General features: G+C 37.2%; 3 protein-coding genes across 3 annotated transcripts in view; 2 read left to right on the top strand and 1 right to left on the bottom strand.

Moving 5' to 3' along the window:
- The window catches only part of LOC108684074 (ubiquitin-protein ligase E3C), an 8721-nt gene extending 7188 nt beyond the window's left edge, over positions 1-1533 (bottom strand). Inside the window, exon 1 of the mRNA XM_018188128.1 lies at positions 1137-1533. The gene's annotated coding sequence lies outside the window, so the exon portion shown is untranslated. The remainder of the gene's footprint in view (positions 1-1136) is intronic.
- Positions 1534-2657: 1124 nt separating this feature from the next.
- Positions 2658-12125, top strand: LOC108684078. Its single transcript, XM_018188142.1, has 6 exons — positions 2658-2876; positions 4216-4399; positions 4525-4721; positions 8853-9062; positions 9404-10401; positions 10761-12125. The coding sequence occupies exons 1-6, from the start codon at positions 2681-2683 to the stop codon at positions 12033-12035; spliced, it is 3060 nt and encodes a 1019-aa protein (XP_018043631.1). The 5' UTR covers positions 2658-2680; the 3' UTR covers positions 12036-12125.
- Positions 12126-13760: 1635 nt separating this feature from the next.
- Positions 13761-22269, top strand: LOC108684442 (mediator of RNA polymerase II transcription subunit 1). The gene is made up of 8 exons (XM_018188765.1): positions 13761-14023; positions 14943-15088; positions 15159-15292; positions 15545-15686; positions 15769-15988; positions 16137-16362; positions 16896-17127; positions 17197-22269. Exons 1-8 carry the CDS (start codon positions 13993-13995, stop codon positions 22057-22059), a joined length of 5994 nt encoding a protein of 1997 aa, XP_018044254.1. The 5' UTR covers positions 13761-13992; the 3' UTR covers positions 22060-22269.
- Positions 22270-24304: the final 2035 nt, after the last annotated feature.

The raw sequence follows: 24304 nt of genomic DNA, 5'->3' as shown, positions 1-24304 counted from the left end.
AATAATAAATAAATAAATAAATAAGTAAATAAATAAATTTTATATACACTCATCTATCCAGTATTATCTTGTATTGCACTTTTATTGTATTCCATTTAATTCCTTACAGCCAAAAATATTTTAATTTGATAAGAAGTCTTATTGTTGTTTAAGCTTTAATATATAGTGAGTGAATTGTTCTTACAATGACATTTTAACTTGATTAAATGCAGGGTTGGCTAAATTAACTTTTTTTTAAAAGTAAAAACTAAGTTAAAGTTAATAATCTTGAAAATTTAACTTAGTTAAGATGTAAGTTAATTTATAATGAAATTAATTGAATTAAAAGTTAATAAAAAAAATTAATTGAAAAGTTAAAAGTTAAATTTGTTTTTTTATATTTTTTTAATTCATGATTCCAGGATTTTAATCTTACAAATAACAGAAATAACAAATATATACTTCATTTAGAAAATACTCTATATTGTATTTACATATTTTATTTACTTATATACTGTTTAGTATATAAGATTCGACTATGAATTATGAATGCTGGCCTATGATATGACTAAAGCTTCAGACACAATACAAGAGAGTAGCGATAATAATAATAGATTTCAACCTATCTAAAAACTAGATACATCGAAATACATGGTTTCTGACAGATTGAAATATAAAGATTGAAATATATCGATAATGTAATTTGAAATGAGATGAAAATTACAAAAGTGAGCAAATTCACTAGAATATTTATAATTTCATTGGTCAACACTTAGTAAATTTGCTTACTTTTGCAATTTTCATTTTAAGTTATCGCTATTGTCGCAATATTATGTCTGAGACTTACTTCAAAGAAAAAATTAATTTTTAAATAAAAAATTAATAGTTACGGATAAAATGTAACTAAATAAAGTTAAAAAGTTAAGAATCTAAAATGTAACTAAGTTAAAATTAATTAATTTTTTAACTTTTTAACTTAACTTTTATCTTTTTAACTTAGCACTAACTCAATCCTGAAATTAAATGTTTTGCTTATTATATTAATAATACAAAATCTAACGTTATATATAATTATTCTGTGAAATATACTATAATTTAAAGATTCAATAAAATTTATGCGTCCTGCTTAATCATGCTTGGCAAGACTCAAAACTTACCTTCAGCGCAAATTAAAGATAACACTCGTAACAATTACAGAGACAATTAGATCATGTTCATTCCTTTAAGAGAAATTGACGGGACATTTTCTGTAATTAAGATTCTCATGTTCCCCCTCTTCAACGTAAAGTCCTCTCAGAGCACGAAAGTCTCATCAATTTTCAAACTTCGGTTGGTGTTCGAAGGTTAAACACAATCGAAGATTCTTGACGCAACGTTCTCAATCTAATGGATGCCGCGATATTCTACGATACTCTGTCGATCTTTCACGGTCCATCGCCGGACAGAGACAATGACTTGCGACGGGAGATCAGGAATGTGTGTATGGAACCTACTCCGTACACGTCTAGTCATCGAAGCTCGCCATGTTTTGGCCCTTCGGCGAGATCCACATTTGTCAATGCTATCTGCTCGACTTTGAAGTCCGAAATCCAATCACTCCAATCTTTTGTTCCCCGTACACCAGCGCGCCAATGTCCATTTTAGTGATCTGGAAACTAAGTTCCGCATTTATTTTACGAAACTGTCGATAAAATCGTAACAAGAGAGAAGGCCATATCCATTCCATTTCTTAAATGAGTACATGTCGAATAAAAATGTATATAAATGTATATAAAAGGAAAACTCTAAAAATACAGTTGTATTTTTATTTACTATGTTTCATTGTCGTGCAATATCATAATTATTTATTTCCATCGTTTTCCGAAAGACGTTAATGTTAATATGGTGAAAAACTTGTAGAAAAAAATGTCAACGGGCGAGTTCAAGACGGTAAAACAGTTAAGCATCAATCGCCGAACAATTGAATATGATTGGTTGGATCTATAAGTAACAATTATGTTCATCTGCTTGGCGAGCCAAGCTTTGTCGAATGCGCCCAATGTTAAAAAATATATGTATATAATCTCTTGGCGACATGGCAATAAGTTGCACGTCATAATATATATCAAAATTTGTACATTGCTTGCGCTCAAATCGACAAAGCGGCTTGTCTCGCCGAGCAAATGAATATAATTGATTGTTATTTATAGATCCAACCAATTATATTCAATTACTCGGTAAGCATGCCTAGCCGCTTTGCCGTCTTGACACCCATTGGCTGCGTTCAACAGAAAAAGCTTTACACTGTTGTAAAATTCTTAAATATGTGATTGGTTTATACTCCAGTGAGGAACTAAGAGCAAAACCAATCATATTAAAGAATTTAACACAAAGTTATTTTTTCTGCTAAATCTTCTTTTCTGCAGCTAATGAATATGATTGGTTAAGTTACTTATAGATCCAGCCAATTATATACAATCGCTCGTGGCGAGCAGATTAGCAGTTTTGTCCGATTTGAATTGATAAAAGCGGCCATTGATAAAAGCATCTATCGGCAGGAGGTAAGGGGAAGTAGATGCGTTGCGCGCATGTGCGGGTGGGAAAGCCGATCTGTGAATCGCGTCGCGGCGACATCACGCCGGACGCGGACGGATCCGAAGGACGCCGGGAATCGCGAATCGGCGAATGGCCGGCGCGTCGCGCCGGGCGAGGATGCGGGAAGATGGCGGCGGCGGTGGAGTCGTGCGAGGTGAAGTGCGCCGACGTTCCGCGTGACGTTGAGAACGCAACGGCGGATCGAGCGGATGAGCCGCGCGCGGCGACGCCGCGCCGGCAGGCTGAGCTTTACCGATTTCGCGCCGCCGATCTGCTGTACTACGCGTCTTCGGTTGCTTTCTTTCTCGCGGACGTAGCAACAGGTGAACAAAGAGTGGCCACATGCATATACACACAACACACACGTGCACGTGGCACACGCGTGTGCGTGCGACACGGGATGTCCTGCGATTCTCGTAATTTCGATCCGGGTTGACAGGTCCGTTCGAGGCACAGTCGAACACCGTGAAGTTGCGGTCGAGTCAAACGGAGCGATTGCAGTTTCAGTTCGATTGCAAAATTTGTATTCTTTCATTTTCTACTAAGCAAACAATTTTTAATTAAAAAAATCTAACAAGTAAAAATACCTATTGGAACCTCCGCGGTTTTTGGTACGTAAATTACGTATTTATAAATTGATAAGATACAATAATTCTTTGAGGCGTAATCGCCCTGAAGTTGCGGCCGAATGGAATTGATCGAACTTCGATTGCAAAATTCATATTCTTCGATTATTGTCGAATCTATTTCGATGAAAAATTTGAAAATTTGATACGAATAAAGTACCTAGGAGCCTCGGCAGTTATTGGTGCGTAAATCGTGTATTCATACTCACTTAATTGTCAATTCTCAATCAATTGAGATGTACTTATCAAACGAAGGTAAACGCAGAATTTAAATTTTAGTTAGAGCTTTCATTTTTCGAAGATATATACATATAATGTTGACCATTGCAAAAAATCGCGCTGAATAAGAAATTGTATCGATATTTCACGGTAAGTTAATTCGTGAAATCTGACACTAAAATTTGAGATCGCGGGACACCCTATATGCTTACGTCAGCTTTGTTTATGTCAACGCTGGTAAAAAGTATCGCGATTGCAAAATTATAACTTTTCAAAAGAATATTGTTGAATACCACAATCTTTTTTTTTTAAAGTTTTCATGTATAATGTATAAAGTTTTCATGTATATCAGGATTAATGAAAATAAAATCTTAAAATAAATACTAAAAAAATAAATACTAAAACATAGAATGTTGTAGGTTTTTAATTGTATTTTTATATCGTTAATGTATTATTTTATACGTTTGCATTTTTAAAATGCAAAATATTTGCAAGAAGAGAGGAGAACTTATATATTTTAGACTTACAGTTATAATTAACACAATAAATAATTCTAACAATTATTTTATATTTGTATATAATTGATATTAATTATAACTTTATTATATTTTACAATTATAATTATAATTAACACTATAAATAATTATGACAGAACTCGCGATACTTTTTGCGTCTTTCAATGTGCTTTTTGTGCTGAAATCGTGTAAATGTCACATACGTGATAAAACTTGTTTTTGCACACTTGCTCAAAGCATGCGCGGGAAAGCTTCTGTCTTCGTAAACCGAACACCTTGTAAGATATTTTTCGCACACACAGACAGCATTGTATGTGTGGAATACCTTTTGCAAGGCCACTTAGCGTGGGGATGCTTTGCAATGGGTTTCACCGTCTTACCCGCTTGTGTTACCCAACTATTTAGTTTGAGATGGCATCGCAGCGACGGTTCTCTACGGACTGTTCACTGGTTGCTGCATATCCTCCTACTTGGCTTTTTGCACAGGTATTTTATGTTTATTTTTGCGCAGTTTTTCCCATAATTTCATTGTCCGTAAATTAATGTGTACGAACATAGCATATATTCTCTACTAATAATGAATTATTCAATCAATTTATATTTATTTTCAGGTATTTGACCTTGCTTTGCACTGCGATGTACTCTTTGAGAAATAAGTCTGGCTTCAGCAAGGACAAGAATTGGGTATATCGGCAAGAAAGCGATATATGTATGTTGCACTTGTTTAAGTCATTTATGGGAGCTGCTCCGCAGTTGATATTGCAGTTATATATCATTGCAATGTTGAAACACGCACCGTTTTGGACGAGTAAGTGTTCTCTTTAGTTTTAAATTATCTTATTTTATACTTTATATAATACAATGATGTATGTGTGTACGTGTGTTTAAATGTAAATATTAATATAGGAGAGATCAAAGCTCGTTAGAATAGTTTTTCATAGTTTCGGGATTAGACTTTCTAAACAAACAATTATTATTAAAAAACATACTAAGATAATAGAGAGAATCTTTCTTTATCTTTTTATATCACAAATAATACAAAAGTTGCAATAATGCATCAACTACTGCAACATTGCATCAACATTGCATGTTGCAGCAATATTGCAGAGATTTTGCAGCGATATTCCTGCAAATTCTGCTATATATGAAGGGAAAAGCTGAAGAAAATAATACAAATTAAAAAGCTTGAAAAATCTGCTTGCTTCATCTTGAATCAGATTTTTTTTGCAATATTTGTTTGATTTAAATAAAACTTAGGAAGAATACCTATGTTATAAAAGAGATATTTTACAATAACTTTTTCATTATTTCTTTCACGATAAATAAATAGAATGTAATATTTGTCAACGAGTTTTAGTTTTTCTTTGTTAAGTCCCAATGTTACAAGGGATTTAAAATCTAAGAGAAACAAAAACGCATTTTTTAAAATGATATTTATTCAACATACATTTTAATAAATAAAGTACTTTCTTTAAGAATCTGAAAAAATGAAAAAAATTTTTTAAATTCTTACATTAAAATATCACATTTAAAATGTTCATGAAGTTTTATTATCTCTTCAGTATAAAAACCGTCATATAAAAACCGAGTTATCTGGCAAGTTATCTGGCAAAGACATCGATAATATTAAACAGACGAATAATTGAACAATTTGTAATCGTTCTCATAAATTTTGTAAACCTCATTGAGAAGCGATCGCGGTATTCCCTTAATGTATTCATTTAATGTTTTCCTGGTGGTCGTGCCCAATGGATTAATATTTCGCGAGTAATTTGTTTCATATAGGTATCCGTTCAGATTGGCATTCTGTATGAAAAAATTCTGATCCCTGTCCAGAGTTTCGAACTTCATAATGTAGTCGTAATTGATCATGCAAGGTTCACAGGTGCGATAATATGGCACCCAGTGCTCGTCAAAGTACTTCTCACTGACTATAAATTGTAGAAATTCGGTAAACGTTGGTTCTAATCTCGTCGTGTTATCAAATTCACGATATTTGAGTACAATGCGCCGGCCGAAGCGTTTATAATAATATTCGCGATTCTGCATATGCTCCAACTTGTCTCTGTATGCGGATAAGAGACGTTCCAATGGATGTCGCACAATGAGGAACTTCTTTGTTTTGCTCATTTTCTAAAAATCATTTGAAAAGTTTGCAATTTAACTTGTCATTCTTTATTTAAAAATTCTTTGGAATAAGATTTGATTCTTTTATCTAAAAAACTATTATTTTGTGTCTAATAATTAACTCTTTTGTTAGGAATACTTTAAAAAATTATTTTGTAAGATTCTTTTTTATTGTTATGTAGATTTTTTGCTATCTATAAATTTTTTATCTAAGATTTTTTTTATTGCTATCTACAGATGATGATTAATCAGTCATGGATTTAGGAATTACAAAGTACAATTTGTACCTCATAAGTCTTATTAAAATCTGCATTCTGCTGAAACTTCTGCCTCACGATATCGCTGATCTGCGTAAGATTGCGACGCACCAAGTCTATAGTAGCGTCCGTCAAAGAGCCTTTTAGAACAGCGAAGTAATTCATCCATGTGGAACTCGCCGCCTTGTATATCGGACACCATGATACGTTGTGTTCCCTTCAAATTATTTTGAATCAAAATTATTTGTAGACAAAATTATTGCATTTTTTAATATCGTTAAACTTTCTTGCAATTTGACGCGAAAATTTGATGAAAATATTTTAATCCTTTTCGAATTAAATTCCTACATTACGCTAAAAAAATTAAGAAATCACTTATTTTGCCCTCCAAAAATAGACAATTTTCAAAAGAGTGTAACTTTATCAAAAATTGTCATTTTAAAGCTTGAAGTCTCTACTTTTCAGGACAATATATTAAAATCATTATCTAAAGTGTCATTCTGAAAAAAAGTAGAGATTTCAAGCTTTAAAATGTTTTTTTAATCATTTTATTATGATAATTTTTGACGAAATTACACTCTCTTAAAATTCCCTACTTTTAGAAGGCAAAATAAATAATTTTTTTTTAGTGTAGTATATATTTTATATCTAATGTATAATTTTTATCATTAGATATATAATTTTTAAGAAACTTTTTAGCATCTCTCTCGCTTACGTGTCGATGATCATATTCGTCAGCGTAGCATCTGTGTGCGATTTCTTCGTGTCGATTGTCTCACACATTCGTGCCACCCACCACCTTCTCCTGTTCAACTCACGCTTAACATCCTCCATCTGGTTTCGTGACATCGGAGCTCGCAGCATTATTCCAGGCGCGACGGCGCGTGCAATAGATGCATATTTCGACGATGCATACCTCAACGATGCGACCGGCTCTATGTTTGTCTCCTCCATATGCGTTAAGTTCACTAGTATTAACAATGTCATAATCGTCGCTAATATCGCGACTGACTCTATCACCGTGACTTGTTTCTACGAATAAAGAATCATTTTTTTTTTCCGTGTGAAGAATTGTAAAAAAAAGAAGCGCGGAAAAATCATGCGAGGATTACATGGCATCAGAGAAGAAGACACGGTTGATCTGGGATATCTTGTGGTTCATATTCATATTTCGCTTTTATCAATAAATGCGCGATTTATTTTGTAGATTCTACAATATATGTAAACATGGAAAGAACAATTTTATTGGATGATCAAAAACTGTGCTGGATATAGAATTGAAAATAATTTTGAAAAAAAGTTTTTGCAGTATGCTTATCATTTTTTAATTTCCAACATCATTATTTTGATGGTCTAACAATTATTTTAAATCTATATCCAATAATATTTTAGATCTTTCAATAAAATCGTTCTTTCCGTATATACTAAATGCGCGCAGTTATCGATAAAAATGAAATATGAATCTTCATGTTCCTACCTGTATCGATGAAAGGAGTTTTTTTGAATAGTAATAAAAGCCGATTTTCAGTTTCGGATAAACCGTCGAATTTTTATTTTCATTCGACGTTATTATTTTATGCGATGTGTGCATCGTGCCTTGTCACGTGTATGATTCACTTGCGATAAAACACCATTTCAATGAATCGCTGAAGAACACTGCTGGAAATTATGTTGTACCAGTGTACCATCGATGCTGTGCTCGAAAAGTGCCAGAACATTTGTGAATCCGTAACGAATCACGTATACTATTCTTTCATTTCCTCTTTCATGACCCGCCTCCGCAGATAACAGGAAAAAGGAAGGAATATCAGTCTGTTTATCTATTTATTCCTGAACAATGTATGAACGCAACGATACGATGATACAAATTCCACAAGACGAGGGACTCTCTCGTCCTCCTCCACAGTTTTAAATATAAAAGCGACTAAGAGTGCGAAGCGTTGCGAAGTAATGTCGAAGCGTATTCAAAAATAGCCGAAAAGAAGGCAGTAGTCCATCACGGACAATAGTTACAAAAATATATAATAGTTCTTTGGTATCTTTTATTTTATTTTTTTTATTACACTTCTCAATTATCTCCAAGTTTTGTTTACTGAATAATAATAATCGCGATATTATTAAATAAATATCTATCATTCTCAACGTTCTTTTTTTTTAGCATTATGGAAGATATATGTGGAAGATATATAAATTATAATAATTAAGGTAATAAAAAATATCTCTTGGTATATTTTTGTATTTAAATTAAAAAGTATTTTTATAATTAGTATATTTACAAGTTCAACTCTTCGGGAAATTATGGCTGGGTCATTCTTGATCCGTACTGTCTATTGGATAATTAAAAAGTTACACTCATATAAATAGTACGTAAAACAGCAATAAAAAAGTAGCAATTTTTCAGTTTTTTATATTTTTGCCTAATATAAAAAGGAAATAATTTTTGAAAATCAACAGTAATTTTTGAAGATCCAGGTCTCGAGTGATCCGGTCACCACCAGCCAAGAGTTAGTATTGTTATTAATGTAATTAAATTAACATATGCAATTTTTGCACAGGCGCTTCCGCCGTGACTTCCTTCTGCTCCTTAACGTGGGCTGTGAGTACATACGTTAAGGCCATGCACAATATCAATCGCGAGCGCAACAACGTGACTTGGGTCGCTCTCGCCCTTCAGGCTGTTTGGCGTAGCAGTATGCTGATATCAAGATTCATAGTTCTGCTGTTAGCGCTCATCTTCTTGAAAGCATGGTTCTTTTTATTTTTGGGTGAGTTTTTATCGAGAAAATCTTGTAATTAGAATACAGAAGTCCATATTACATTCATATGAAATAATTTAATTATTTACTAAGGCTCAGTTTTACAACTCACGGTTAATGCTTAACCGAGGTTCAATTTATTTCTCATATTTTTCCAATTCTAGCATTAGAAAATTAATCATGAGTTGTGAAACTGGGCCTAAGTCTATTTTAAACAAAGAAAGTCGATCTTTATAGAATACAGATTAAGTGGACTGATTATAAATTACAATACGTTGAGTCGCTCGTCTAAATATTTCAGAACACGCTGTGACGCTGTCTCCTATTTTCAAGTAATCGTCATTTTCCAGGTCTGCATTGGTTTATCATGACGATCTGGGTGATCTTGCAGAAGACAAAGTTCTGTTCTACCGCGTGGGAAGAGCGCATCTACAATTGTGTCATCGGACTAATCTACTGCTTTGACTTCTTTAACTTACGCGACGACAGATCGCGCTACCGCGTGCTCATCTTTTACTCAGTGATCGCAGCGCAGAATGTGATCTTTCTGATCATATACATGTTACATGTCGGCGAAACTATCGCGATGATCATGATTGCGTCCGTGATAGTTAGCTGTATGCTCATCGGTCTGACGAGCATGTCACTATATTATGGCAAATTTCATCCATCAAGAACAGCGACGAACATCTCCCGAAATATCAGCGAGCATTCTACAACTACGAAGGTTGACGCATCCAGATCCTTTAAGCTGTTTCATCGCGATTCCTTAGTGTCGTTGCACCATTCCATGGACATCTCGCCGAGGACTGAGGAGGTGCCTACCGACAAGCAATCTTTGCTTACAAATATTGCGCAAATTTCCGATTGTGTAGAGGAAGGCATTGTTAATCGCAACTACAGCTCGGAGAACGAATTCAACGCGAGCGCCTTGCGCCTCTCCACAGAATGCGAGAGGTCGCATAGTCGCATCGGCGTCAAACACAAGGAAGAAGTCACGTTGGTCAATGATAATCCGGACAACGCGCTTACTAGTAGCGCGCCGTTGAACTCTCTGTATTCCGGCTTGCCTGATATTGACTCGTCCCGAAAACGCCGCGGCATTTACGAGCACGATATCACCCCACAATTGGACTGGCATGCACCGGATATATTGAACATTGATTTGAACCAGCTTGGTAGTCTCGATAACTCTGAACGAAGCAATTCTCTCACGCTGGATTCCTGCAGTAAAGTAATCGGAGCATTGGACGTTATCAAGAACAGAGAAAAACTAACCACCCCGACGCCGTTGGAGAGCAGCAGAATATTCGATATAGAGAAGGTGTCAAAGGACCTGCAGCAGCAGGTCTAAATATATATTATTTGAAATCAAAAGTTTTGCATTATCCCCAATAATATAGAGAATACAAATAAATCATTATAACTTATTTATTATAGATTCTTTATTTATTATTATTATTATTAATTATTTATTGTGATTATTATAAATTCTTTATTTTTTTGCTTCAAAGCATTTTTTTGTTAAAAAATCAAAACATAAAACAATACAAGTACTAAAATAACAATTTCCTTGTTTCCATAAATAACGCAATACTTTTGATTGACTATATCTTCTCTTATTTATTACATTGCTTTTTACTTATTATTCTGTTACATTATGCTACTGTCTCTTCGAAAAAATAACGAATGTTATTTTTTCTACAGCAGCGGGACGAAACAATGAGTTGCGTGACGTCAATCCACGATTACGAAAATGTGTGCCCGTTAGGAATCGCTAGACCGCCTTGGTGCATCCGCAGCTGGAAGGGTTATACAGACATTGAGACGTACATCCACGACGATAGCGTGGTGCGCGATAGGCGGCGAGATACCTTGACGAGCACGACCGGTACGACGTACAGCTCGGAATACTCCGACGGCATGATCTCACGAGGGATATTAAAGCAGGATGATTACGCGGACGCCCTGACTTACGATCTGGTGGAATCTAAGGGCAATAAATCATCTTATAGCGACAGCACATTCTCTACGTCCGACGATCAAAATGCCAGTCTATATATAGCCAAGCCGGTGGTGTTCGATGACCGGGGCGGTATGCTCGCATTGGACACGATATTGGAGGAACGCGATGATTTGTCATCGTCCGACGAGAAGTTTCAACATGGGTCAGAGCTATCGCGTGACTCCGCGAGTACTTTGGTGAGTACGATAGATCAGATCAGGCGATATACAGCGGAGAATTCGCCGCGACATATCTATCACACCACTGGGACTCATTGGGAAGACCTGAATCCCAAGAACTTGATGGCGCAGGCGCGCTTTGCCAAAGTATTATTCGACAATGATCTCAGGAACGCTTCAACGACGACTGGTTCGATTGATCTGACCGCGCGAGACGTCGAAAAACGCGAGATAGATGCGATCAGAGAATTCGTCCGATGCTGTGCTATAGAGTCTATCAAGAAAACGCCTCTGATAGACGCTGTCTTGTCCGATTCACCGATTCTGGACAAGGCGAGCAAGCTTATGCGGCAGGTCACGTTCGCGGATTGCAAGAATGATTTCGACACGAATGAGAGCGATCTTTATGTTGAAATGAGTCCCTTGGTATCTGTGGAAAACGGCGAAAATCTATGCCAAGCTAGGCCCATCGACACTAAGACTGCCGAAGCAGACGAGAGCGACACTCTCAAGAGAAATACTCTTCCCACAATATCGAAAAAATCGCCAAATAAAGAGAATCTGTCGCCAAGCTTGTCGAATAACAATAGACGGATTAATAATATATATGATGACAAGGACAATAATGATAGTCACGCTTGGACTATAGAAAGAGATGAGAAAAATGACAAATCACTGTGCAACATGCGTTTCAATCTGAAAGAGAAGAGGCACTTATTTCTGGAGCAGGTTCTCTCACCGGTTCCAAAACTCTGGAACAAACGTATCTCCTTTCACCCGAGCACCAAAAATTTATAATAAATTTCTTCGCACTTCTTGGTTTTCTCACTCGTGTTCTATAGTTAAAAATCGATTCGAAACTCATTTTATCTATTTTTATTATGTATACAGGGAATTTTATTACGTATTATAGGAATTACAAAGAATTTGATCACGTTTTACAATTGAACGTGAAATAATTTTTATCGAATCAAAAATTTATAATGAAAAATTTTTTTATATTTGGCACTGTTGTCTTTCATGAAGAAATGTATGGCAGCTCAATTTTATCTTGCTCAAGTGTATTTTTATTCATTTATGGTTTATATAGGAATTCTTTATAGAAGTTTTAGGATTTTCTCTTGTTTATTAAAAATCTTAGGAAATTAATCTTAATTCGTCATGATATTGGATACTTTTTACGAAAATGTTACATTTTTGCTGCACCCGTATTCGGTCACAAATAAATCAGGAGGACAATTTACGATGGAAAGGATTAAGAAAAACACACCACAGTACAAATATCGCAATATATATAACATCACTCGTTAATTAGGCACACATCTTAATTTTTATCCATGATTTTAAGCTGCGCCGCGTTTACTTTTATAACTGACATAAAATAAACGCGATGTAAGCGTGTGATACGCACTGTCTGATTGTTACAAGACAAAGCTATAATGACTCTAGTATTGCGCTTTTGCGATTAGTGTATATAAAAGAATGACTTATTTTACATCTCGTACCGAGATTATTTTTATACATTATTTTTACTATGTACAATAAAGAGATTCTGTGTAATAAATGATTCGCAACCACGCATTTCTGATAATAATATTGTTGCGATCATTATGCATTATAATGATTATGTACATCGAAGAAATTATCTTGACTTGAGTTTATCTTGTAATTTGCAATAACAATTTGAGATAAAAAATTTATGTATAATTTCGTATATCGTGTAATATAGAAAAACGTTTGTTAAATTAAAAAATGTTCTATTATTTCATGAATTTTAAATCCTTGAATTTTAAATCCTCTACTCTTTTTCTGTTTATAATATGGACCAGAATGATATAGTATAAAGAAGAATATTCAGTGGTTTTTTTTTTAATGTTAATTAAATGATTAATATGTGTCGAATCATGGACGTGACTTCATGATTGATTTTTATCTTTGTTTATATTTTAATATCATCTCTAACGTTTTAATTATTAAAAACTTCATATAATTAATTTGTTTCCAAACTCTTCATTTATTTTCTATTGTAATTTGACTGAAGATTTGATAGTGGAATGTTCACATGCATGTATTTAATCTTTTCTTGATGTATTTAATCCTTTTTGATAAATTAGTTTTAATCTTTGATTATTATAATAATTGCTCGTTTGTCCTACTAATTTTATTATATTTGTATTGCGATTTTGAGTTACGACAATTGATATTATTGTAATTATATCTGTAATGCTATACTGTTGTAAGATATGTTTCAGTGAACAAAAAGTTAACTTGTGGTTAACTTTTTAAGATCGACGCGATGTAGCGTTAAATAAAAAAAATAGAACAAAATGGAGCAAGTATATTTTTTTGCAAGTAGCAAGTAACATTTTTCTTGTAGCATTTTAAGTTTTAAATATTACAAAACAAAGCAAGTAACGCTACCTGGTGATATGCGCGCAGGGTAAGGTGAGGTTAGGATTACGTTTGATTAGGTTAGGGTGGGTGGAAGAATTTGTTGGCGAGCACTGCGAGCAACAGCGCAAGAGAAGTGGTGTCAGAATATAGGGGGTGAACATTACGGAGACTGGCGTCCTGATATTATCCGAAGGACTGCATTCGGAATCGTGTTTCCCGTTATCACCTGGCCGCTCTGTAATTTGCCATGGCCAGTCAGGCCGCCGCGCGTAGTATCGCGATTTTGCGATAGCGTGCTGTATAAGGAGGCACAAAACACCGCGAATCATCGCGGACGCATCCGTGCCAATCACCGAAGCACATGGATGCGACCAACGGGCAGAAACCCCACGGTGAGGAATATTTCTTGTTCGGAGGGAGATTTTTCACGAGGCGTGAACTCGATTCAGTGCTACCTAAAGCTCGAAAATCGTTTTACAACACGTGAAATTAGGCAGTCTGTGGTAGATTAATTAATTGACAGAATTATTAATATCCTTTATTTAAAATGCTGTGTCCTGCAAAGCAGTTTACAGTGTGTATTTACTGGTGCACAATTGTACTTGTATTTTGCTTTTATTTCTGAAGGGATTCTTGGTAATTTAGCAATGTATTTAGCAGTGAATTTATAGCACTTAGCAACTAATATTTTGTATGTACAGGAGACCTCGATTTGGCTTCTAAGTCTTGTTTGCAGTCCGTGAAATTATAAATCAATGGATGATTAATTGACAGAATTATTCATATGTTCGATTTAAAATGATATATCTTTTAAAGACATTGCAGTGTATTTACATTGCAATGTGTTTGTCTTGATATGATTTATATTTATGCAATTACATATATAATTGTATTTATATAATTTGTATTCACAATTGTATCTATATAATTTTCCTTTTATTTCTGAAATTATTATATGTCCTACTAATAATAGTGTGCAGCTTCTATAAACTAGTTTACAGCATGCAATTTTTGTATAATTTCAATTCTTTTTATTCGTGGATGGACTTTTTGAAATTTTTAATTAATATGATAAAATGCAGTAATATTTATTTGCTGTACATTTATATAAAAGAAATTAATTTGTATCAAAGTAATGCATTTAGTTTACTGGTAATATTTTTTGTGTGTATAGAAAACCTTGATTTTATTTTCTAAATGAAAATCATTGTTTGCAATATTCGGAATTATAAATGTGAACCAGTAAGAGGAATAATATATTTACAAAGGTATTAGTCTCAATATCTTCAGTATATTAGAAACTTTTCACAGTGGGGCAACCTTCACCCGGAGGAGGATCTGCCTCCGATAAGGGCAAGGAATGGCAAATGGAATTTCTGATGGAAAAATTGCGTTCCAAGTCTTCCACATATAAACCCTTGGTGGAAACTGCTAAAAACATGCGCATGGCCATGCTAGTGAGTGATTTCTACTTATTTTGTCATTTTGAAGCTTGCTGAAGTATAAATATGACTTCTTGATATACAGGATAAGCGATTCGCGATTGACAGCATAGAAAAGAATCAATTGCAGAAATGTTTGGACACCCTGCAGCATTCTATCAAGGTCACTTCTTTCCAATCCATGGTAGAGCGTTTAGAGAGCTTAGCAAGACAGCTGGGGTGAGTATTTGTCATCTGGTAAGAATTAATAACATTGGTCGCGTTCAGCAAATTCAGTTGCGGAGCGAATCTGTGAACGCTATGAGCAGTTCGCTGCTATTGGATGATCTAGAAGAGACATCAATAGCAGCGAGCGCTCAAAGATCGTAACAGTTGAGTTTGCTGAATGCGACCATTCATTCATTGTTTGGTAATTCTTATACAATATAAAATAAATTGAGCTTAAATATAAACAATTATCTCATTACACAGATTAAAGTTCATGATGTCTGGTCCTCCAGGCACGGAAATATTCATATCCTCCGACATGTTCTTTTTGGAGGTCTTATTAGAGCCTCCATCAGGTCTTGTTAGGGACGTTAAAATCCACCATGAGGGAAAAAGTGAACAACAGGTAAGAATTATCGACATTATTAATAAGAAACATATAGTTTCTTATTAAATGTCTTTATGAATTTTGAAAATTGTTGTTTCAGAGTTGCGAAGCACTCGCCTCGGCTTTGTCGCATGGTGATTTCGTCGATTTCACCACGCAACTGGAAGGATTGGCGTCGATCTACCAGCTGAATGCCGATAAGAAAGTAAAATGCAAGGCATTCAGCGCCCTGCAGTCCCTCGAGGCTGATCTGGGTATTCTGGCACAGCTGCAGACATTCATGAAAGAGCCGTTTAATCTGGTTCACAAGAGTCCCGTTGGTTAGCGACTTGACATATACTAATTTTTGTATTTTACATATAAAAGTATGATTTTATCTATCTTCTATACTATTTATTTTTTGTGCTATAAATTTGCAGATTTATATGCACTTTGGTTATGTATTTAATTATACGTTCTTTTATTTAGGAATTCTGGAAAGAAGACGAGGCGGTCACCCGATGAAATTGACATATTTCGTCTCGCCATACGATTTAATCGACGAAGAAAATCGAACTTATGACGCTCTGAATTCTGATACTATCATTAAAAGAAAGATCGGACACTCCGTGACTGTTTGTATGGAAGGATCAACGGGTCACAAGCTGCCTACTTCTAGTATCATAACTGTGAATCGAAGTCCCACGGGCAAGAGGTAAGATCAAGTTTTATTTCTTTGTTGTTTGAAAATTGAATAACTATAAATATATCTAACAGTTGAATAACTATAAGTATGTCTAACAGTTGATTGTTTCTTTATCCTTTGTCCTTCTTGTTATAAAATTAGCGAAACCCATTTTGTATGTGAGTCAAAAAAAAAAATTAATTGATCAAAACTTAATATTTATCAAGACTTTTTATCTTATATTAAAATAAGTTGAATGAAATATTGGCATTGAAGCGAAAGAACTTTAGAATAGCTAGAAAAATTTGATTTCTTTATCTGTCGTTGTATTAATTAAACTTGGTGTCAAACTTACTTTTAATTTGCAATTGATTTTTTTGTGCATTGAATCTCCATTGCAATTTAAACAATACTATGTTGAAGTTAAATATTAAAAAACTAATGAGCTATAAGAAATTTTTTATTATCTTTTATATTTTTATTTCTTTATGTTATTTACATTTCGAATTTATCCAAGTTTCAATAAAATGAATTTGCTCTTTATCATTACCTTTTTCTTTCAGCACTCCTTCATATGCTCCGCTGACCAGTACAAATTCCTCCATGTTGCCAGCTTGCTTTGTGCTGAAACTCGTCAAGAAGATGCCTATCTGCATGGAATTAGTGAAGAGGATACAGAAAGTCACGGAGCTCGAGTGCGGCGACATCTCCGCGCCACATCCGTTGCTCAGTCTGATAATACAGCATGCAAGCGACGGTCAGCTGGATTGTCGAAACAACAGAGGCTTATATGTGGTAAGTAACAGATTATAATAGAAATATCCTAGCTTTATATCCGATTCATCATACTGCTTTCTCTTGCAGACCTTACCAGATCAACAACACTGTTACTTCATGACAGAAAATAAGAACATGGAGGGTGTACTGGTATGTAGTATCCCATTCACGCATCCCGCACATGTGCCGCAGATCTTGGTATACCTGCGGCAGCAGGCGCTGTTTAATTGTCTAGTCGCGAGCTGCGTGCGGCCCATGGCACGTCAGGATCCAGAACATACTACCATACTTGAAGTAAGCGCCCTTTCGTGGCAACACATCAGCGTGAGCGTGGAACATCCGTACGAAGAGACAATGGCCACCGCGGAACTGGACTTGACAGACATATCGATGCTTAAGTGCCGGTTGTATGGCATGAGTATGACAACGAACGTTGAACAGACATCGGATCTCAGCGGTAGAGTGCTGCAACGTTGCCTCAGCATCCCGTTGACTATGCGAATGCTATTAAAAATCTGGGAGGGTCGTTCTTTGCCCGCGGTGATGAATAGTTTGACTAGCGGTAGTGGCAGCAGCAATGGTAGCTACAATCTCAATTTAGGATCCGGTGGTAAGGATCAGACCGGACAAAACGCATCCGGTACCGCGTCCGGTATGCCGGACTTTACGAATGGCGAGACGAAAATAAAGCAAGAGCCCGGTTTGAATAACGGTAACAACGGGTGTATGGGAGGCAGACAAACGCAGCAACAGCAGTTGTCAGCGAATCGCAGCGAATTGCAGCAGCAGCAACAACAGCAGCAGCAGTCTTTTTTAGATGCCGGAACGGAAAATAGTATCGGTTTTCCGTCGTATTCCGGCCAATCCGATACGACGACAATGACAATGAGTACCACTGGGACGAACAGCACTTCTACTTCTATGTTGAACCCGTTACAGCTTGGTGCATTGCTCGGACAAGCAAAAAACTCCCTAACTAGTAATTCAAACACGAATGAGCGTGGCAAGAAGACGCGCAAAAGGAAAACTGGTACGGACGGGCTTTGGCGTAGTCCCAAGCGAAAGAGCGACGGCGGAGATAATAACACCGCGACGGAAATCCTGCTGGAGAGTTCAAGTTCAGAAAACTCCACACCGTTGGGAACGCCCACGAGTCGAGAGAATCTCGCAGAGACTAGAACATCTACACCTACCTCAGCTACTAGTTTGACAAGTGGTATGGATTTTTCAAATTTGGATACTACCGATATACTCGATAAGAGTGCCTCAGATTACGATCTCGACAATTCCGAGAAAGACAGTGAGATCATGGAAGTGCAACATAGTAGCACGGAGCAGCAACAACAGCAACAACCACAACAAGAAGTAGAGGAATTGATAAAGATGCGTGAATCCTCATCGACGCGCAAATCGAAGAAGAATCGAAGTAGTGGTGGTAGCGAGGAAAAGAAATCGAGTCCAACGAACATATTCGTTGACGAGACATCGACAACGAGTAATGGTAACAAAGGTCTGCCGGTACCACCATCAGTAAGTATCACTCCAATTTCGTGCGGTAATCTGGATCAAGCGAGCACCACCAACTATAACTCCGTATTGACTGGTATGGGTTTGGAAAGGAGACCTGGCATCGAGATCATACCTATCGCCTCATCGCCATCGCAGACTAATCTACCGAGCTCAATCACCATCACTCCGATCGCCGGTCCAACACCGTCTCCGAAAACCGGCAGTCTGACAAGCGCAACGGAAGATCGGCAGCGAAGCGAACGGAAGAGTGGTGGCGGAAAAAGCAGCAGTAGCAGTAGCAAAAGCAGTTCTGAGGATACTAAGAGTGGTGGAAGCAAACTGGAGAAACGGCGCAAACGTAAACGAGAGGACGGTCCGATGGGTCCACCGGACAAAGTCCCATCGGGTGGCAAACAGCAACAAGATCCACTCTCGAAACCAGTGTCAGTGAGTATCAAGCCTAGCACCGAGCAATCACCACCGAGCGGTGGTAGTGCTGGTGTTGGTTTGAGCTGCTCATCTTCGCGGCCTACTTCGCCCGCAGCTGTAAGGAAATTCAGTCCTTCACCTACTCACTCAAGTTCGCTCGCCACACTTGTAGGTAAGTCCAGTCCTACCTTGAAGGCCGGTCAATCGGCAGCAGCAACTTGTGGTAAACCAGTTCAAAGTCCAAAGCACTCGCCTGTCTATGGCAGCAGTCCGAAGCACAACGCGCCGAACGTTTCAGTGGTTCCTATGTCGGTCCCGATGTCGCTATCGGTGTCTACGGTGCCCAATACAGTGGGCAACGTGCCGTCCGTAGCGGTATCCGTTCCGGTCCCTGCTAGTGCGAGCCCGAAACATGGCAACACTTCGTCTCCAAAACATGGTAGTTCGGCTGCAAGCAGTGGCAAACCCAGTATGTCCGCCTTAAAATCAGCGGCAAACTCGCCATCTAGTAAGAGCAGCAGCAGTAGCTCTTCTGACTCAGCAACGACCCCATCCAAAGTCAAGTCTTCTTCTTCGTCCTCCAGTAAAGATTCCTCCGGTCGTGGAGATAAAGATAGACGAACGTCATCCGTCAGTTCATCTGGTGGTTCAGGTAGCGGCCATCAGAGTCCCAAGACCAAATCCTCCAGCAGTAAAATGAAGCTAGAGATGATTTCCCCCGGCAGCGAAGCCACCCAAGTCTCTTCTCTGCAAGCTTCTGGCGGAAGTACTCCACCATCTGGTCAGGTCGATGCAGCAAGCAAATCTGCGATTGCAGCCCAGCAGGCACGAAATCGCAAAAGTTCTCTCAATGCCGTGATCGACAAATTGAAAAATGCTCAGCATTGTACCGAAACGGATGCTTGTGGAAACGGTGGAGGTAACGTGAAAGGCAGTGGATCCTCCGGTCTTAGCAGTACTGGTGGAATGAGTAGCGCTGGACAGAAAGAGAAGAATATTGGCGGCAGTGGTTCATCGTCGTCGAGTGGAGGAAAGACTATTGGAGAAGGAGGAAAATCTTGTGTCACCAAAAATGCGTCCATAGATACGAAGAATCCCGGCGAATACATGGTGAAGCACAGCTCAGATGGGATAAAGATTACTATCAACAAAACTCGTACTAAAGATTCTAAGCAAGCCGCCAACTTGAAGCTGTCGTCATCGGGATCAATGGCGGCAACTTCATCTTCGAGCTCTTTATCGTCCGTGGCTTCTTCATCATCGTCATCATCATCATCCAGTAACGTAATCACTGGCAACAATGGTTCGCCAAAGACACATACGGGTCTCAAACCTGGTGTAAATTCTGGACCGGCATCAAAGAAGCCACAAACGTTACAGGCTACACAGAAAATGCTACCCACGAAGATGATGTTGGCCGCCGCCGGTATGAAATCCGCTATTTCTTCTTCGGGCGCGACGAATACTGGCACTGGTGCGGGTATCACGGCATCTGCAACAGGAGGCGTTGGAGGAAATCCCTTATCAAAGAGTTCATCCTCCAAAGCTTCTGGTTCACCGAAGACGAGTTCTGGTGTGACTGATTTGAGCCGTGGTCGAGATAAACCTAGAATCTCAAAATCTGGCGACAAGGGAATATTTGCGTCGAAAGGCCTCGGTGATGCCAGAAAATCGAGCCCATCCGCTCTGCGCGAAGAGAGCGAAAGCGAGCGCGCGTTCAAGTTGCTAGCAGCGCACGCGTCTATCTCTAACCTTCCGCCAAGTTTGCCACCTCAACTAATGATGGAAGGTCTAATGAAGCAACTAGACACTAAGTTTCAGATACCGAAACTGTCGGCTCGTGCGAATGTCGCTGATGCCGATAAGAACAAATCATCGGACAAGTTGTCGATACTGCCCGATTCCACTAAACAGACCCTCGATGGTCTGAAACAAGAACAGAGCAAGATCGCTGGTCTGTCCAATATCACTGTATCAGTATCCAAATCATCACAGCCAGACGATCAATCAAGACGGGACCATTCGCAAAATAAACCAGACAATCTGTCGATCACAACATCCGCTGCCAGCGCGATATCTTTGAATCTCGTTGGGGAGAACACCGGTTTGATGCTGCCTCCACAATCGACTGCTGATTCCGATGTACCTACGAATCTGTGCATCCAACCGATGGTGGATAATGAACCATCCCGCGACTCGTGCAAAGATTTAGGAATGAGACAAACATCCACTGGTCAGCAATTTCTCGGTAAGATCGATGACACAAACGTCGGTGGAATTCTCTCCAAGAGTAACGTTTCCGATCAGTTGACGTCATCAGGCGCCAAGTCCTATGGAACCATGACAAGCTCCAACACCTCAACCGCGTCGAGTGGCGCTATCGTTGCCGAGAGTCTAAATCTGAGTACCAAACCTGCTGACCAGGCAGTTCTGCAAACTAAATATAATAAGATCACCGTAGAGGAGAAGAAACAGCAGCAGACATCATCCGCATCGTTATCATCATCTTCCTCATCATCATCATCATCTTCATCATCGTTGATTTTTTCGTCGCTAGCCAGCGTCGCGACTTCATCAGACGGTAATCCCGTCATGACGTCCGACAGCGGCGGCGGTGGTGGCAGTAATGGTAGTGGTGAACAGGAAGTGGCGGCAGCGGCAGCTGCGGCGGAGATGCTATTGGACTTCTCCGCGGCGAACAAAGATTCTATGACGAAGGGAAGCCATGGTCTGCCAGTGTCGTTAACGCAGCACCATTTGACGACGATTCCGGAGCGGGCGATGACCCAGGCAGCGCCGACGGTGCGTCGCAATACACCGCCACCGCCACCGCCTCCGCCGCCACTTCCTGCTCCGTTCCCGCCTGCTGCTAGTCCGTCCGTCAGTGTGCACATTGTCAAGAGTCCGGCACCGAGTCCCCGAGTGATCCCACCCTCACCCCATTCGTCCGCGTCACCTTGCATCACCGACGACGAACTTATGGACGAGGCGCTGGTTGGTATGGGTAAATGAAGATTACTAAAATTGTAAGACAAAGAGAGAATACTCGTTTCTTTCATATTCTTCAACTTTCTAGAACAGAGAAAAGATCCTACCGGAAACGGGAACACCCGAATAAAATTCTGAACTTTTCTCTTAAAATTGTACAAATTGTATCCAACTTCTTCGAATTTAAAAGTTATTCGCGTGTTCTCTCTTTCATTCTCTCTTTCTCTCTACTCTCGTGGACCATTTTATATACATTATTGACTAGATCTTCGATTGTAATCTCTGTATTGACTTGTTAAAGCTCATCAATGATCGTATTTCGATAAATGTATTATGTTATGATCGACTCAGAAAGACTATATATAAAGATATTTTGTATTTCTGAGACGGTCAAGTCGGTATACTTGAAGCCTGAGTGTGAGTAACGTTAAAGCGTTCTACTTTCCTTTTAGAGAGATGGGAAATATGTGTGCGTATCAGAAAAGAGTGAGGGAAAACTGCGAAACTGGTGAGCGCCGAGATCGGTCTGTCGAGTAGACTTGTAGGATCTGAACTGTGTGACTATGGATGCAAAGATGGATCGATCCAGATTAAACTAGCAAAGATAAACAAATGAACATGAACGAATGCAGTGAGCCACTTTCTTTTGATAAAAGAAAAGATGAAACATATTCTTCGATGTAATGATTCTTGATTCGTTTGAATTTGTGACACTATTCGCATATATTGAAACAAATTTATTTATTCATTTGCAAGCTTGTTTGAATCGCGCATTCTCTTTTCGCGCTGAGTTGATTCCATACTACAGATCATACATTGTTCTTTGATTTAATCTTTTAACTAACTCTTTTGATGGAATTGAAAAAGAGTTAATTGAATCGAGATTAAAATTAAATTACATTGATAGAAACGGACATGAGTATATTTATATATTATAGATTTAGGATACTTTCCAACAAGAGACATAGATGATACACAGTGTAACATAATGAATCATTACATCCTTGTTGTTTACTAATGTTAAACGAAGATGATATGATCATTATGTGTGTCACACTGTGTCGCTTGCTGGAAAGCATCATTAGTTTCAGCAACGAGATTCTCTGAAAAAATATTGATACAAAACTGGACCTTTTTTTATTAATGATGTAAACTCTTATTGCCAGAGGCAAATAATTAATACTTGTATCTACATTATACAAAAAACCTAAGAGCTTAAGATCTTGGGAAACAAATGTTATATATTTAGACACATTTTATATATAATTTTATATAATTATATATAATTATATATAATTATACATGAAACATTTTTTTCCGGAATTTTAGTTAAAATTTTTTACTGCATGAAAGAAAATCAGACTTAAGGACTATAATTTAACATTTTTATTATTTTATTTATTATTTTATAATAAAATAAAAAGTAACATAAAAAATTAAAGTCCTATAAAAATATTTTTAATAAAAAGTACTACTAAAAAATACATACTTATTTTGTCGAAATAGCTTTATTTAATCAAAAACGCATGATGTGTTCAACGCATGAACGGTTTAGATAATAAATTAATTAAATATATATTAAGAAGGGTTAAAACTAAGAAAACACAAAAAAAATGTAAGTGCTAAGCAAGTATATTAGTAAGCGCTAAAACAAATTAAAATAAAAATAAATAGAAATGAATATAAAACAAACGGCGTTTCGACTCTGATCGGGTCATTATCAATGTTAGACGTGTAAAAACTTTCAATAAATTAATAGTATAAACATATTTGAAATAGCAACAGCCTATAATTAAAAATTACAAACTACGAAAATAAAAATTTTTGTAATTGTATTGACTTCAGCTGGATATAAAAAGGTAGTAAAATAACATATTATATATGGTTATCGCATTGGTATTAAAAATATTGCTGTTGTATTCAATAGAGATTATCTTTGTAATTGTCTGCAACATGGTACAGAGAAAACTCACTATAGACATATCACAATATGTTAGTTAATTAATATTAAGTTCATGTTACGTGTGATGAAAAATAGCTAAAAAATAGATAAAACAGTCTTCAAAATATTTTCAATGCTAAGTATTAATAACATCAGTCAGAATGTGAAAAAATATAATATCGATTGTTTAAAAATTTAAGATTCAAAAAGCAGTCAGTCTTAAAATTAGTTTCAATATTAAATAAAATGATATCAATCAGAATATAAAAATATTGGTAGGAATAAAAGGTTTAAAACTCGAAATACAAACAATATATCGATATATAT

Source organism: Atta colombica, unplaced genomic scaffold (genome assembly GCF_001594045.1).
Source record: "Atta colombica isolate Treedump-2 unplaced genomic scaffold, Acol1.0 scaffold10, whole genome shotgun sequence".
Classification (NCBI taxonomy): domain Eukaryota; kingdom Metazoa; phylum Arthropoda; class Insecta; order Hymenoptera; family Formicidae; genus Atta; species Atta colombica.
This window is presented reverse-complemented; position numbering and strand designations above follow the sequence as displayed.